The 17,778-nt window shown below is 39.4% G+C and overlaps 1 protein-coding gene across 2 annotated transcripts; it reads left to right on the top strand.

Moving 5' to 3' along the window:
* Window positions 1–2,496: 2,496 nt before the first annotated feature.
* Window positions 2,497–11,138, top strand: LOC109623017 (uncharacterized). 2 transcript variants are annotated; one of them, XM_029857619.2, is made up of 2 exons: window positions 2,497–3,329; window positions 10,259–11,138. In XM_029857619.2, exons 1-2 carry the CDS (start codon window positions 2,927–2,929, stop codon window positions 10,738–10,740), a joined length of 885 nt encoding a protein of 294 aa, XP_029713479.2. In that variant the 5' UTR covers window positions 2,497–2,926; the 3' UTR covers window positions 10,741–11,138. The 2 variants fall into 2 exon arrangements, with proteins under 2 accessions (XP_029713479.2, XP_029713478.2); XM_029857618.2 differs by having other exon boundaries at window positions 2,505–3,329; window positions 10,217–11,138.
* Window positions 11,139–17,778: the final 6,640 nt, after the last annotated feature.

Raw genomic sequence — 17,778 nt, forward strand, 5'->3', positions numbered from 1 at the left:
CTTAAATAACTTCTACAGCTTTTCCAAGAGTTCCTATCGAATATTTTTCCCAGAATTCTAGTTTTGAAAAAAAAAAACTAGACGAGTAATACCCAAAAAACACAATAAAAAAAAGAAAATAACATAAAAAAAACTGCAGACAAATTGAGGAACAACTGGTGGTAGTACTAGTTTCTGCTTACAGGTCACTGTACTCTGGGAAAAGTCTTAGAGATCTTCCCGGAGGTACATTTTTCGGAAAACGTACCTGGGGAAACTCTACAAAATATCTCGCAAGAAATTTTCAGCGGAACATCTGAAGGAATACTGGTGGAATCGCGCGAGGATAAATCCCAAAAGGAAATTTTAGTGAAATTCCTGGATGAACTCAAAAACCTCTAAGAGAAACCTCGGGAGAAATTACTACGAACTCCAGGCAAAATTGCATAGAAGAACTTCTGCAGAAGTCTCGCAAAACCCTGGAGAAAGTTTTAGTAAATAAGTCCTATGAACCTTTCTGAACAGACTTTGAAGAAACTTCAACAAAATTGTATGGAAGGAACCATGAAACTTTAGAAGCAATACTCTGGAAGAAATACTGAGTAGAACTCTTGGAGAAACTGCGGAAAGAGTTTCTCTTTTTCAGAAATTGTGGTAGTAGCTCTGGAAGCAATCCAAGGATGTTTTCGATCATCTGGCAACTCGATTGACTCATTAGCCCATAAGTCAGTTCAGAAATCTAATATTAAAATGTGGTGTTCGGCAAACTTGTAGATTAGTGAATTTCCTACAATGATCACCAAGAACGCTATATTCTAACTCTAATATTTACGGCGTTAAAGTGTTAGTACCACCTACTGTTACTAAACGATTGGATTTTTCGATCGTTTAGTATGAGTAGGTGATACTAGCGCTCTCAAGCCGTATACATGAGATTTAGAGTATTGCGTCTTTGGTGATAATTGTAGGAAAAACAATAATCTATAAGTTTGCCGAACATCACATTTTAATATCATGCTTCTGTACTGAGTTAAAAACAAATGATTCAAATGATTGCCAGGTGATCGAAAACATCCTTGAAGAAATCCCAAGGTAAATTCTCAGAAATCCCAGAAGAAACTCTGAAAGCAAATCTGGGGAAACCCCCGATGGCATCTACGGAGAACCTTTTGAAGAATTCCAAAAACAGGTCAAAAAAATTCTCGAAAATTCCTTAGATAAATTCTAGCAGGAGCTTTAGCCCAGATCGTGGGAAAAACTTCGGAAGGATTTAAGCTTGAGCTTGAGATTGATTGATCACCCATAGATGCTACTCCAGTATCGCCAGACCAGATAAACTCACTCACGCAAGGAACCAATGAGAAATTTATCGAAGACTCGCAGGCATTTTCAGTGTGTGAGCGTTGGTTATCGTTTATTTTTAGGTGATAATGGCACCTGCCACGTCAGGTTGTATGTCAAAGCAGGAAAAGGGAACGAAGTGATAATTGCAATCGTTTGAATCCACAGCAGACCGCATATACCTCTGCGTCTGCACAAATTCGTGCGGATGTCAAACTGTTGGTAGGATATAGTTGGCAAAGGGTTCACACATTGGTGCGTGGATGCCAGGAGTATCACCTTACTCCTTTGTGTGATTATTAGTACGAAGCTAATGCGGCACAGTTTGCTTTATTGTATAATTCGAAGGCGTTTATCTGATTTAGTAACAAGGTGCTGTGAAACTTGGATGGAAGAGTAACGGCTTTTCAACCGTTTCTGGTTCTAGCTATGGCCATGGACATATGAATCTACACGAGTTGTATATGAAAAGAGAAGACGAAGGTACACAGAACGATACAAAGTAGATCGAGAGGGGCGGGCTAGGGATTGATTTCAGGACCTTCTGCATTCCCTGCATAGCCCGTTTGTCTATGAAAATTTCGAAAGGATTTAAAAATTGCCAAAATGGAATCCGGCAACTAATTCAAGGAAGCATCCATGATAAAATTCGGGAGAAATCCTCAGAGGGATTTCTGAAGGAAGTCTGAGTAGGTTTTCAAGCAAATTCTTGAACAAAGCTCTGGAGGGAAGCCTAATCTCTGAGATCCTGAGATCACAGTTATTCACCAGAGTTTACTAGAATATACATACATTTATTCGCACAACATCACACGTGGAACTTTCAGGAAACGTGAGTTATTTGTTAATATTGTCACTTACTTATGTAATTTCTTGAACAAATGAGCTTATACCAGTTAGTCATACGAATCTTTGCGTTACTCTATGCAAAAACCATCTTTCAGTCACAACAGCATATGCAATGTACCTCAAATAAAGTCAACCATGGAGAAAGCCATTCAAGCCTTTCTCCCATTCTACGTTAGCCACCCACAATCCCATAGTGCGATAGTGAAAAAAAGCACCCGCCAATTGGTCAAAGAGCACAAATAAATCGGATACAATCACTCTAACAGTGCTCCAGCTCTAATGTTTGCTCCAACTTTACCAGTGACGGACGACGACGACGATGCGATGTTACGACGACGCAACTGATTTGCGCGCCGATCCGATTGGATTGGAACAAAAGCTTGACCAAAAACGGCCCATCGCGCTTATTTGGCGTTTCGCTTTTCCGTGGTCCGGTAGTGTCACCCGCGCGCGAGGACGGCTGTTTTTGGAGTCGCGGGTCACACATTTCCACACAGCTGCTTTTTGGTAGTGCTTCTTCGGCGGCACCTTGGAGTGAGCGGCGGTATAAAATACTCGCACAGTCGCAAATACACTATCATTAGCTTGCTGTCATTTGTTTAATCAACACGCACTGAATTAATTTCGAATCCGAGTCCTCCTGGCCAGAGGTCCGATCGGCGACAACGAAGAAAGGAAGAAGAAGTCAACGGTGAAGAAGTAGAGCTTCGGTGGGGGAGTTAAAGGAAAGTGTAGAAAGTGAAAAGTGAAGAGCGAGATGAAATCGACAACTACGTGCTTGGCGGTGTTGAGTGCCGCCGCCCTGTTTGGTGTGGTGTCCTGTGCGTCGATCGGTTCCAATCTGGTGGTTGATGCCACGCCAAGGATCGCCACCAGCGAGCAGCTGCTGTCCTCGATTGTGAACGAGTGCTTCGAGGATGATTCGGTGATGAACTGCCTCAAGGGCAAGGTGTTGGTCTACCTGGACGGAGTGTTGGGACTACGCGAGGAACAGGCCCGTGCCTTCGAGGAGCAGAATGTAGATAAGGTTATCTTTGATCGCGTGGCCCGCATCCTGGCCACCCATGAGTTCAAGGTTCAACTGCCGGAGGATACCGTTGTGAGCTACCGTGCCGATAAGGGTGTTAACCTGGATGTGGTCCCCGCTGGACTGGCCACCGGTGGGTATTTCGGGTGGGATGCGGTGATACATATTGGGTTAAGGTGCGGTGTTTGTGGATTTTAAGCAATGACTAGTGGGCTAGTTTGCTAAGACATTATCATTTGATGCATGCTAGGTGATCGGACAGAAATACATGTGAAGTACAAAGTAAAGTAAGTAAACAGTGGAACATCAAGTGAAGTGATTAATAATTCTGTTGGCAATTGAAAAATTGCCTAAGAATGGAAAAAAATAAAATTATTCAATGTTTTACATCTTGATTGCTGTCTTGCAGTAGGGGTATTAGGGGCATAATGGACACCCTAAGCAAATGAGAATGTTAGGCCTGTGTAACAGACAAAAACTTAACATATTATCAGTTGGCTTACAACTTTAACTTGTTTGCTACGTATTTCAATCATTCACAGCTGCTAGAATGTCATTATTGTGAAGAAATAATGAATTGAAAACTGTGTGTTTTTTGAGGCTGGCAGGAAAGGTACGGGGCGAAATGGACACCCAACGGGGCATAATGGACACCCCTGCATATTTTATGCTGTATCTTAGAGAATATCGACCAGTTAAGTAATTTACCTACGGAGATCAATACCACAGATATAATACTCCATCTTAGACGAGTTTACATAACTTCAAAGTTAATTAAATAAATTTTAGGCTAAAATAACCGGATTGATTTTTTTCAAACTCTCTAAAACGCCTAACAGTATGCAACGCACGTACATCCATTCATAATTGCCGGTGTTCATTTCGCCCCGAATCGACTACAACATTAAAATTGCTATTTTCAGTAAGTTCTGATCAAAAATATAATACTTCATCCATTGGTAAATCTGCGTATACATGTAGATAAGCTAACAATTCACTTGTTTGTATGGTGGACACACTCAAACACTCGTAATACCTTATTTGCTGCTGCTTCGAAATTATAAGAAATCTACCATATGAAAAACATACTTCAATTTCAATGATATTTTGTTTATTTAGAAGGAATATAAGTGGTACTTTTGAAAAATATAACAATGACTTGTTCCTTTACACTTATGAATTAAAAGTTTTACATAAAAGTCAAAGGTTTCCGCAAAAACAGGGGTGTCCATTTCGCCCCGGGTGTCCATTATGCCCCTAATCCCCCTAATATTCGACGACGACCGTAATGATTTCTGATACCAGTTGCCACTCTATTTAAATCGCAGGAATGCAATAGTCGGTGAGGCTTTTCTGAGCTTGGGACTATAGTCAGTTGGATGCCTAGAGGTCAACTAATTATCAACATTAGAAGTTTCCAAGCTGAATTTTCTAAAGTAAACTTCGCAAAACTGTCCAATGTCTGTATATTATCTAAAGATATCCAAAGGTGTATCCTTTTTGATTCGTTTAAAAGTTTTTCAAAATTCAGTTAAATTGAACATGATACTCAATTTTCATTCAAACTTAAGCATCTCAACCCAAGACTAAATCAACAAACAACAAGGCTAAACTAACACCTACTATTTCAAAACAATGCTGCTGTTCAGTACACGATGTCTACAACAATTTCAACCGAATGCCAATGTCAATTTCTTTCTCTAAATTAATCATATATTTTCATATGCACCCATGCTTAATAAAAAACAGCTCAGAGATAAGCTAAATATATTACATTAGTAATACACACTCGAAGTATTTTAAACCAATTTTTAATGAATTTCAAATTCCAAATAAAACGGCACAGTTAAAAAATGTTACATCATATAACCTGCAATTTTTCACCGATTACTTTCATTGAAGCTCATCATTTGACTTTTAATCACGTGCGATTATGCCGTGCTCTGATCATCGATGAGCAGGAGTAAAGATATGGGAAGAAAAACATTAAGAAAAGCGTAAACGATTGTGTGAGCATCTGCTTGTGTCTCAGTGCACTCGTTCGTTCGGCTCGGCCATACCGAATGGATTGGATAGGCACGGTTCGGCCCGAACGTTTGCGGTGCACACATATAAAGCATTTGAATATACCGACATAAACGTGCACGCATACCAAGCCAACTACGTCTCGTGATGAGCATATTCAGCGATGAAGACGAGCTTGGTGGTCTAGTGGCTACCGCTTCTGATTTATTTGCAGAAGGTCCTGGGTTCAATCCCTGGCTTGTCCCTTTCCTCCTACTTTGTATCTTTCTATCTACTTTCTCTCTCACTCTCTCTCTCCTACATATACATCTCATGTATATTCGTATGTTCGTAGCAATCGCTAGAACCAGAAACGCATTAAAAAAATCGTTTCCATTCCTTCCAACTTTCATCACAGCACAGTATCATATAACGCCTACAAGTTATGCAATCAAGCGGACTGTGCCACTACACAGTAATCTTCACACAATCTATCGCTTTACGCCTGGCATCCTTGCACCAATGAATGATCCATGTGCCAAAAATAAACATTTCCCACCAACATCCGCATGACCTTGTGCAGGCGCAGAGGATTCAACGGCCTGATGTGGGCAAGCGATTGCAATCATCACTTCCCTCCCCTTCCCCATTGACCAGCAACCTGACGCAGCAGGCACGATTGTCGCCTAAAAATACAAGACCACCAACGCTCACACACTAATGATGCCTGTTAGTCCCAAGCAGTTATCTCATTGGTTCCTTGTGTGAGTGTAGCTGATCTGGCGATACTGGAGTAGCAACTGCGGGCGGTCAATCAAGCTCAAGCTCAAGCTGATGAGCATATTCAGCGATGAAACGGTTTGACCGCAAGGCGTCCGCTCAGCGGCCAAAGATAATTACCAACATCGCTGATCGGTGTCGAATCCAATCGTGTGCTATTCGTACAGGCGGCTGCACAGATGCTGCGGGGGAAAGAGACTTATTGCTCGCTGTTGACAACGATTCAAGACTACTCGCCTATGTATTCACAAACTAGCAAGATTGATAACCTGTAATAAAAGGGTCCCGTCATATTGCACACATTTTTCCATCAGTTTTTAAATTTACAGTTTGTTCTCAGTATGAAGCTTGCGTTCAACATTCCGTACAAGAAAATTTTTACTGTAAAATTCAGTAGAATGGAATAGAAATGTATGTGTCAAACTTGTTGACGTCGGGTGTAATTTTCAGACATTTTTGATGTGTAAGGTACATCAAAATGTACCTCAAAATCATTCCACAATTACTTCAAAGCAAAACTCAAAACTTTTTACCATCAACATGAAACTAATCCATAAACAAAGAATATTAGGTTTAACTATAATTACATGTTAATTACATTTCAGAGCCTAACCAATTATCAGTTTTCAGAATCTATTTTATTCCTAATCCACAATTCATTCAAATTCATGTTCTTGAAATCTATACAGAAAGAAATTTTGAAAACCACACGTGACGTAAATATTGGAACGTTTAAATTTCCAATTTATTTCTTTCGATCTTACATAAAAGAATCTCATGCACGAAAAATTGTAAGCAAGCTCCATACTGCAGATAATCTGTAATTTTACAATCCGATGGAAAATTGTATTGAAAGCGATGGAGGTCAATTTGCTACAACGAATTCGATGTAATAATTTTAATCTGTGTACGGTAATTATTTTAATAAGCTATTCGAAACCAAATCCAGCACTTCACATAGCTCAACAAAAATAAAATATCTTTTATGTATTTAAAAAGTCAATTGGTTTGAACAATTAAAAGCATATGAAGCGAGCGAGCTTGGTGGCTCCATGACCACTATTCCTGCTTCATATGCAGAAGGCTTAGGCGCCAACTTGTGAAGTAAAACAAAATTAAACAAAATGTAACTTTTTTCTGTCAAATGCATTAGTTTCCATGTGAATATGCCTAACTTGGATGAACAGCATTGATTTTGATAGGTTTTGAGCGGCCATGCCCTTCGAACTACGTCACAAGTTGGCGCGCATAGCAGGTCTTGTACAGTACGAAAAAAATCTGTAAAATTATGACGAATTGAATGCTACAAAGTACCTCGTCATAACCATTTTTGAGCATGCTACCAAAGAATAAGAATATCAAGAATGCCCACTCCGCTTATGTTCGGGGGACACTACCGCAGCGCTATCTGCGGATGAAAGTTCAACCTTCATACTGTAGTGTGCGTTACTGATTGTATTCGGATTATAAACATACGCACACCACCTTCTCTGATGACAAATCACGAACACTGTTACAGAGAGCTTCCACCTTGATACGCTTAGAGAGCGCCACTTGTCTTGTCGCTTGATGTTTACATAGAAAAAGGCAAGTCAGGGCATTCTTTCTATTTTTATTCTTTGATGCTACGCACAGTTCAGATTTGTTGCATCGAGTTCGCTGTTACAAAATGACCTCCATCGCTGCAGCGATGGTACGGACAATTGCTAAATGTGTGCACAAACGTGTAAGGCGCTAAAGGCCAAAGTATCTAAATACCAAGGTAAGAGATTCCCGCTAAAATTCGTGGATTAGTGAAAAAAGGAAAAAAGCAAAAAAATAGTTATGAAGTTTGCGCTGATTTGTATGGGCGCATCACTATTTGGCAAACTTTCTTAAGAAATTAGGCACTACCATCATAGAAGCAATTATTTAATTGCATCTCACTGGATTAAAAATGACCTCGATGATATAAAACAAAAAACATCGCCATTTGAAAATCGGTGACAATTTTTTTTTAATTTGTCCTAAACATATTTTTTCAGCATTTAGAAACATCCAAACAAATTAAACTTCACAAACTTTGCTGAAATAATGACATTTTAGTGTAAAAACGCCAACTTTTCATAACTAACGCAGATGTGTTGGTGAGTCTCGTTATTGACATTTGCGGGAATCTCTTACCTTGGTATTTAGATACTTTGGCTAAAAGCTAGCAACACGCTGCCCAGTTTGACTGCTACAATAGTCATCTGGCTGCTTGCTGCTAGCAGTGCAGTGTAATGAAAGGAACGCAAAACAGAAATTGAATGTACCACTGCGCTGCTGCTTCTACTGAGGGCGCCTAGATAACGCCGTTCGTATGCTGCTTCCCATTTGGATTCAATTTGACTAAATAAGACTCTTGCATACCTCATAGTCGAGTTTCAGTTGTAAAACAGTACGAAAATTAAGATGTGAACTTATGCCACAAAAGTTCAGCTTATTGGACGCAGTGGCTTAATTTCCCCAACAGGGGAGGAAAAAAAAAAGATGTGAAGAGTGCGAGAAAAATATTCCTGCTGGTTTTGTTGTGAACAAATTTGGGAGCGATCTTTGTCATAATCTGCTTACGAAAAACAAAGCGTTGTTGACGTGCCTTCTTTGTTGCTTGTTTTTCGCTTGCAGTACCATATTCTTCACACACCAATGCCAGTTGTTCATTTGGCCTATCGTGTTTATGTCTATCGTACTTCTGCCTAACGTCATGTTCTCTACTTAAAGAAGTATCAATGGATTTCTGGTGGTTTCAGGGGATCTCAAGTGGTTTCAAGGACTGTTTTCTGGGGTATCAGGGGACTTCGAAAGGATTTTGGGAGGGCTTCGGGAATGCTTCGGTGGCGTTTTAGAGCGTTTTAGAGGCTTTCAGGACGTTTCGTGGAGGTTAAGGGGAGTTTCAAACTTCCTGAGATCCTTAAATACCCTGCAATGCCTCTGATCCCAGAAACTCCCGCAAAACCCCCAAATAGTATACAATTCCTGTGAAGCTCTCCTGAAACTTCAGGAAATCACCTGAAACCCCTTGGAATGCACTAGTAAATTCCCTGTATCCCTGCAAAAATCCCCCGATACCCATTTCAAATTCTCCCTGAAACCCCTGTTTCTCGTCTGTCAGACCTGTTGGCCCATGTACCTCTCCGTTCAGTGGATCTTCCAGGCATTGAGACTTGCTTGTGCTCTCTGTCTGAAACGTTAGAATCATTCACTACCACAATCGTATATTCTGTGACAAGAGGAAATGGTGGTGAAAACCAACTTCTTTTCTCTCCAGGACCTATTGGCGATCGAATGTGAGGTTAAGTAACGCAAAATTTTCAACTTTGGAAGCAAAAATAACATATTTCTGGCCAATACATTGCATGAAAGTTAGGAGATTCTGCAATATTTTCACTTTTCTTCCATTTGTAGCATTAGTAATTCAGTCTAGGGTTCGTAATTTACTGTTTTAGAAAAGCGCCACCTGCGCAATTTAGCTTTGCGTTTGATGGTCAATTGCATATCTTCTGTGGCCAAAGTACAAAGCATCCAGAGATACATCCGGTTCTAGATGCATGAGAGGAAATTTACAACACTTTTTGTAGAGAATCAGATCCATACGAAGAATAAAAGCATCGAACATTAAAATAATGAGAGTCAGTTCCACCGAACTACAATATTTTGCCTTTCCCTACCCAGCCAATCGAGCGAAATCTACTGCTGTCCTTTTGTTGCTTAGAGTATGCAGAACTCTCTTCTGCAGTACACTATCTTGCCTTTCCTGGTAGTGTACTGGCGTTTTATCTGCATTCGGAACTGAGGTACAATACCTGCATTTTATGCTCATACTGTGCCATAATTCAGTTCTTACGTGGGCATTTGTCTGAAACTCCAAAAAAATATAACGACTGCGGATTATACTTACAGTCCTGGAAAACTAAGGCCAATCCCAACAAAATGCATTCAGAAATAATTTAGGAATACACTCTTCAAAAATAACCCCAAACTACCACGAAACTAGTCTTAATTCAATTCATAAGCATGACTTGGGGTAGCATAGACCATGAGGAACAATACGATATCAACATTTCTAATATTTAAAACCCTTCTCATTTCCATAGATTCTTCCCAAAAACGAACCAACCAAAAAGCCAATTCTCACCTAACTTACTAATCCGCAACCCTTCATTATATCTTTCTTTTTCGCATCGCCCTACCCTGCATCTCCCACCATCACACCAGAATCGCGCGGTCATTTACTGAAGAAGAAACTCCTGCTTCCAGTGCTGCTGCTGCTGAAGCTCAAGATGAAAGCCCTGATGCCGATCTTCGTCGCCCTGATCGGCCTCAAGGCCATGAAGGCCCTGATCCTGTCCAAGCTGGCCATCACCCTGGTGCTCGGATTCCTCGTAGCCCAGCTGGTTAAGAAGTCCGGCCTCGGAATGCCCATGATGTCGATGATGCCAATGATGCCCCCGGCAGCCGAATACGGTGCCCCTGCTCCGGCCACCACCGAGCCACCATCGTCCAGCTACGGTGCTCCCTCCTGGGAGTCGCAATCCGGTGGACCGTACTCCCGCGTCTGGGAACCATCCACCTCGTCCTCGTCCCACAATTTGGCCTACAGCTCGTACTACCCCAGTGGATCCAGCAGCTCGTACAGCTCCACCGCCTACAACTCGGGTTCCAGCACCAGCGCTAGCTCGTCGCCATCCTCGTCCTCCTCCTCTTCCTCTTCCTCCTCAAGCTCGGCTCACGCTTACTAAGCGAACCCCCACCCAAAACGTACCAAAAAATGCAAAACGCAAGCACCTTCCCCCAGTAGTCAATTGAACAAATGTACAGATAAAGGAAAGAAAGTCTCATGCCAAAAATTCATCAAAGTAAAAAAAAACAGGAAACAACTTTTTCTCAAAACAAGAACTGAAAAATCTCAACGACATCTCAAAAAGATACAAAAAAAAAAACAACCGGAACACGGTAGAGTTAACCTTGCCGATTGGTGACGGATCCCAATCGAAGTCGAGGGATGACTAAACACATCACGAATTTTAGAGAGTGAACACGATTCTTGTTAATGTTATTTATTTATTTTGCTCAGCTCACGCGCTATTTATTTGTCTCGTTCGAGAGTGTATTTAAATAAACGAAATATTTCAAACGATTCGAATCTAGGTGGTGTACTATCCGAAAGCCAAACACTTAGTTCACTTCAAAATTCAAACGTACTGTGAAAATTATTGAATATAGTAAAAAGTAAATATAGTAAAAATAGTCACCATCATCCGAAGATCTTTTGAAAACTCTTTTAGAGGTTTCTATGGGAATTCATTCCGATTTTTCTTATGGAGTTTCTCTGCACAGCTTTTCAAGTGCTTTTTCGGGTTTATTCCTAAAGTCAGGGATTTTTTCCGAAGCCTCTTCAGGAACCTTCCTGTGATCATCCGGAAATTCCTTCCCGAGTTCATCCGGAAATGCCTTTGGTAATATTTCTCAGATTTCCTTCCAGTAATGATGTTGGAGAGAGCTCCGTCCTTCAAAACATCTAGGTACCAGAATTACTTCAAACATAATTTGCTTTCTGCGTTCATCCAGATTTTTTCCCGGAGTTGCATCGAAAATTTTCCCTCCTTCTGAAATTCGTCTTGACTTTCTTCCAGGAATTCTGTTAGAAGTTCAACCGAAAAAATGTCAGCATACCTTTCTGAAATTCTTCCCGCAGTGCCATCAATTTTCTTTTTAGTTTCAATAGGAATTTTCTCCGTACCGGATCGCGTACCTGAAAGTTTGGGTACCTATGTTCTAGGGAATCATTTCCGGAGTTCATCAAGGAATTCTTTCGAAATTTCCCCGAGAATTGTTTCTCTGTGAAAACCTTCCGAAGTTTCTCCAAGAATTCTTTTTTCCTAAGTTATTCTTGAAATTACTTCTGAAGTTCCTGCAGGAATTCCTTCCGGGCTTGCCATGAAACCTCCATTTAGAAATCCTCTAGATATATTTCAGAAGTTTTTTTCTGGATTTTTTTCCAAATTTCCTCCGGAAGTTCTTTCCAAACCCACCCAACACAAAGTCTTATATGATGTTGAATAGGATGCTCAAGTGGAGGCCATATACGTACCTGCTTTCACTTAACCGTGTGGAAAGTGTGCGTATATCGCTTCCACTTTTACATCCTATTCAACATCATATACGATCGTGTGTTGACTGGGAAGTTTTTCTAACGAAGTTGCTTCAGCAATTTCTTTCGAAGATCCTCTACGAAATCCTTCAGGTGTTCTTCCTGGAGTTTGTACCGAAGTTTTCCAGAGAACTTTTATCGGGGCGAAACCATCCGGAGTTCATCTGAGAATTCTTTTTAAAACTTCTCTGTGAATTTCTTCCAGGGTTCTGAAAGTTCAGAAGCTCTTTTCGAAGCTCCACTTGCAATTGCTTTAAATGTTTCTTTAGATGTTACTCCAAGATATCCTTCAGATCTTCCTCCTGGAGTTCTTTCCACAGCTTTTTTTTTTTTTCCAAAAAATCATTCTAAAAATCACAGTTCCTTCGGAAAATCCTTCAAAAGTAAACTCACCCGGGTACTTCTCCGAACAAATTTTCGAAGAATTCGTTTTACAGTTCTTCTGTGAATTCCTTTTGGAAACTCTCCTCAAGGAGTTTCTCCGTGAACTCCTTTCTGAATTCCTCTAAGCTTTATTTTCGCAGTTCCTCCAAGAGTTCCTTTCTGAATTCCACCGGGATTGTAGGTAGGGTACATCAGAAATTATTTTTAGAGTATACTTGTTTTTCCGATATTTTGGACGGATCAGCGTATATACAGGGTGTTAGGTTCGTGAGTGCAAACTTTTTAAAGTGTGATAGAGGACCATGAATGGTGAAAAAATTGTTCTACGCATATGGTCAAATCCCTACCGTTACGTAGTTATTGAACTTCCCATGTTTTTGACTCTTATTACCTTAACTGGCCTTATCTTGAAAATGGTCAAACTTATCGTAGTTTTTTGACCCCTATTCGAAAGATTATTGAATTTTCTATCAAATGGCATCTTTGAATCGATTGGTTTAGTTAAATAACTAAGTTTTCTAGAGCAAAATAGCTAAAAATAGTGTGTTTTAATTTGTTTTTGTCAATTATCTATGAAACATGCGTAACAAATTAAAATTCTTTCTTAGGCAAAGTTGTGGCTCCTGTTACACTCTACAATTCGTTCTTTGACATGAAACTTCTAGCTCTTACCGTTTTCTTGCAATTTTGATTTAAATGTGCGGCTTAGTGCGGAAAAAAAGTGCTTACCATGACAGTTGCAATTTTGTGATCTGAAATGCGATGTTTGAATCGCAATTGCATGAAAACGATAAGAGAAAGAAGTTTGATGTCAAAGAACGAATTGTAGAGTGGAACAGGAGCCACAACTTTGCCTAAGATAGAATTTTAATTTATTACGCATTTTTCAAAGATAATTGACAAAAACAAATTAAAACACGCTACTTTTGAGCTATTTGCTCTTGAAAACTTAGTTATTTAACTAAACCAATCGATTCAAAGATGCCATTTGATAGAAAATTCAATAATCTTTCGAATAAGGGTAAAAAAAAACTGCGATAAGATTGATCATTTTCAAGTTATAGCCAGTTAAGGCAATAAGAGTCAAAAACATGGGAAGTTCAATAATTACGTAACGGTTGAGATTTGACCATATGCGTAGAACAATTTTTTCCACCATTTTTGGTCCTCTATCACCCTTTAAAAAGTTTGCACTCAGGAACCTAACACCCTGTATTTCAGACATTTTCGTTTGATTTTTACGGAGTTGGTCTAGAAATTATTTCTGGAGGGTCTTCCGGAAATGCCATGTAATAAGTAGTTACTGAATATTCTAATATTATTTCGAAGCATTCATGTAGGACTTTCTATAGGAGTTTTTAAGAATTTTTGCATTGGTACATATTTTTTGTTGAGTTGCATTAGAAATTGTTCAAAGAGGATATTGAAAATAATGAAGAGAACTTTTTAAATATATTTTCAGATTAAATACGCAACATATTTCAGACTGGATCCAGCGATGTTGCGATTTTCCGAACCCCCCCTTGTAAGATTTGTTGTAACCCCAAATATTTTTGTATGGCGTAAGTTTTCTTAAAGCTACCGCCTTAAGTTGTTCACTCTACCCTGGAGGCTCGGATCCTGGCTAGTAAAGCCTGTATCCGCAATAATCGGGACAGAGAAATACAGCTGTAACTCTGCAAAAGATACAATAAAAAAGTTTAAATTTGGCCTAACAACGTCTTTGGATGTGTTCATTTTACCTACAAAATTTCGTGTAAAACGGTGCAGTACTTTTTGTTATAACAATGAAGGAGTAGAATGTGCGCCATCGAAATTTGTACAGCCCCTGGTTTTGCTTGTCAGCACTGTAACTTTTGAATTTGGCAAAGGAAATGACTGAAATTTTGAACACAAACCTCCCAATCAACATTTGTTGCATAAGCAAAATTTCAAACAAATCGATGTTCTATCAACAATTTCATAGTCGAAACATGTATTGGGACTGAACGTAATTTTAGCCCCTCAGACGGAAATTAGTAAGCACGCTTTGTTGTTTCGATTGTACTATTGAAAGTACTACACCAATAATCATCAAATTTTTCAGACATGATATACACATAATTAACTACCTTCTGTGAAAATTTCATGAAAATTGGCAGCGAAATTCAAGAGTTATGAATAGGCAAATATCGCACATGAAAAACACGAAAGAATTTCACTAACAATCACCCCTATCAACACTTGTAACTTTCAAACGAATTGATCAAAGTTGATGAAATTTTGCAAGAAAGTGTCTCTATAAGTATCATAACTGCTAACGAAATTTCATAATTATCATCACAATACTTTGAACTGTAGCACAAAAGAACCATCTATTATGCGAATGAAAATTGGTCATGATTGTACAAAATGCTTAAAACCACGTCTGTTTGTTTTTCATCCACAGTTAAAAGTAATGCATCGATGTTTATGAAATTTTGCACAAATAATAAACATACACTAAAGAGTTCTCAGTCAATTATTTGGCTAATTTTACTGATTCATTACAGAGCTACAGTCGTACTTCTGTGTCCCGATTATTGCGGATACAGGCTTTACTTAGACTACCCGTTGAACTCAAGCTCATTGATGGGGAAAGGGGCCAACTCAACTAGCTGTTGTTCGGCTCGCCATTTTCTCTGTAGTTCAAGTACTATTCGAGAAACAGTGGACGAAACGGAATCCCACTTGTCCACCCCCGTACGTATCCTCTCAACAATGTTGTCAGGCGTGATATCTCTACTGCATACCTCCTGCATACTCGACCTTTGCTCCACGAAACGTGGACATTCAAAGAGCATATGCTCCGCGGTCTCGTCGCAGTCTGCACACTCCCGACAGTCTGCCACTTCAGCATAGACGAGGTTCTGGTGATTCGCCTCGCGCCTCTTATGCCGCGTCGCTCGTAGCACCCTTCATCCTCTGCCACCACTGAAGCTATGGGCATCATGCCCGCCAGCACACGTACCGCGTCCTTTGAGACCGTGCGGTATGCGCTCATCACCCTAAAGAGAGTTTTGAAAGCATGAAATGTTTCAACGGTAATGGGTGTGTGATCCGTTCTTTAGAAGGACAGCTTCGACCATATTTTATTGTAGATTCTGATTTGAAATAATAATTGTTGTACAGTGCTGTGCTCGAGTAAACTATCGCGCTTACAAATTACACCGGCATTTGCTTACTCCTATCTTTAACTGGAGTATGAAGGCAATCACGTTAAATGGCAACTACAGAACAGCGCCTTTGCTTATGCAATGCAGCATACACGCTACATCGGTGTAACAATAATCGCCTGATAGATAGGCAATCGGTTAGGCACCATGCTTGTTCGATGTTTTTCTTGCTCTTCATTTGAATCTAATACCATTTTATAACTTTACATCTAGGTAAGTCTTCGTTTGAACGATCGGCTCAAGAAGCGAGAAAGCATTGTTCATACATTTTGTCAGTCATGCGCTGATTGTAGGAAGAGAATAGGCAAAAACTTGGCCAACAATCAGGATATAGAATAAGTAAGATTTCTTAATTGCACATTTTTTTTAACCCGTAGGCTACGGGGCTTACAACAAAATTTCAAACCGCTGCCAAAGACGCAAACATCAATATTTTTCAATGGAATTTTGAGGTTCCCTTCACTATTAGTTGTATTTTTAATTATACTGGGAGCCACAAAAATTGAAGCCACGAGGACAGCTTTATTCCGGTGGACGTCTGGGTCAGGAGGGGTAAAAATTGCATAACCTTCCTTTTAGCAAGGCCCCATTAGTTGGAATTCAAATGAATTCATCCGAAAAGTTGTTAGTTCCATGTATTATTGTATATTACGTCAGGCCTGGGGGTTAAAAAGCATATAGGTGGTGTAGAACTTTTTCCAAGCCTTCAAAATATTTTCAATTTTGAGTCTAATTTCTATGCGCATGTAGAAGATTTTGAGGCACGCAAGAAGTAGATTTTTCTGTCCTAAGGCAGGTCTTAAGCATATTGAATTTATCTATAAGCAAAATTTGATGATAACACGCTGTTTTTGTTAGAAGAATCATGTTTTCCACGAAAGTTAGACGATTTTACAAGAAATTGACTACTTTTAGGCGATAAATGCGGTACCTTTTCTGAAACATTAAACGCCTAGAAGTAGGCAATATCTTGTAAAATCGTGTTACTTTCGTGAAAAACATGATTTTTCTAACGAAAACAGTATGTTACCATCAAGTTTTACTTATAGTTAAATTCAATATGCTTAAGACCTAGCTTAGGACAGAAAAATCTACTTCTTGCGTGCCTCAAAATCTTTTACAAGCGCATAGAAATTAGACTCAAAATTGAAAATATTTTGGAGGCCTGGAAAAAGTTCTACACCACCTATATATTTCTTAACCGCCAGGCCTGACGTAATATACAATATTACATAGAACGAACAACTTTTCAGATGAATTAATTTTAATTCCAACTAATGGGGCCTTGCTAAAAGGAAGGTTATGCAATTTTTACCCCTCCTGACCCAGACGTCCACCGGAATAAAGCTGTCCTCGTGGCTTCAATTTTTGTGGCTCCCAGCATAATTGAAAATACAACTAATAGTGAAGTGAACCTCAAAATTTCATTGAAAAATATTGATGTTTGCGTCTTTGGCAGCGGTTTGAAATTTTGTTGTAAGCCCCGTAGCCTACGGGTTAATCAATTTCAAAAATAAAATGTGCAAGAGTAGTAAAGTAAAACTAGGTCGCTCAGTTTTTATCGCAGTTGGAATTTTTTTGACTTACTTGGGCGTAAAGTATTTTCGTACCGGCCATGTCCCGTCTAGTTATAATTGTGATCATATCGAATTGACTCTTTTTATGTTACGATTCAAGTTATTTTGACACCATCCAGCATCAAATTTGTAACACAAAACGTTATACAAAATTATTTTTACATCATGAAACATCAATCAACATACTTGTTATACAATTTCAGTTGGACTATATCAATGCGACGAGGTCCACAGAAAGTGTTGCCATTTTCCAAACATCAATCAACAATGCGTCTCCATTTTTATCATTCATCTAGCATACAGTTGGTTAATGGCAGAATTGCTATAGAAAACCTTACGAGCAAGACCTATTCGAAAAGCCTTTTTTTCTTCACCTAACTTTTAAAAGGCCGTTTGAAAAATATATGTATATTTTTGTCTCAAAAAATTGTAACTCGAAAACGGTTTGTTGTCAGACGTTTTAGGATATTT

Source organism: Aedes albopictus, chromosome 1 (genome assembly GCF_035046485.1).
Source record: "Aedes albopictus strain Foshan chromosome 1, AalbF5, whole genome shotgun sequence".
NCBI lineage: Eukaryota > Metazoa > Arthropoda > Insecta > Diptera > Culicidae > Aedes > Aedes albopictus.

Excerpts from the sequence above, each read along its gene's own strand:
- LOC109623017 (XM_029857618.2), top strand. The coding sequence starts at position 2,927 with ATGAAATCGACAACTACGTGCTTGGCGGTGTTGAGTGCCGCCGCCCTG. Across the intron at positions 3,330-10,216 it reads CCCCGCTGGACTGGCCACCG|AATCGCGCGGTCATTTACTG; the intron begins GTGGGTATTTCG and ends CCATCACACCAG.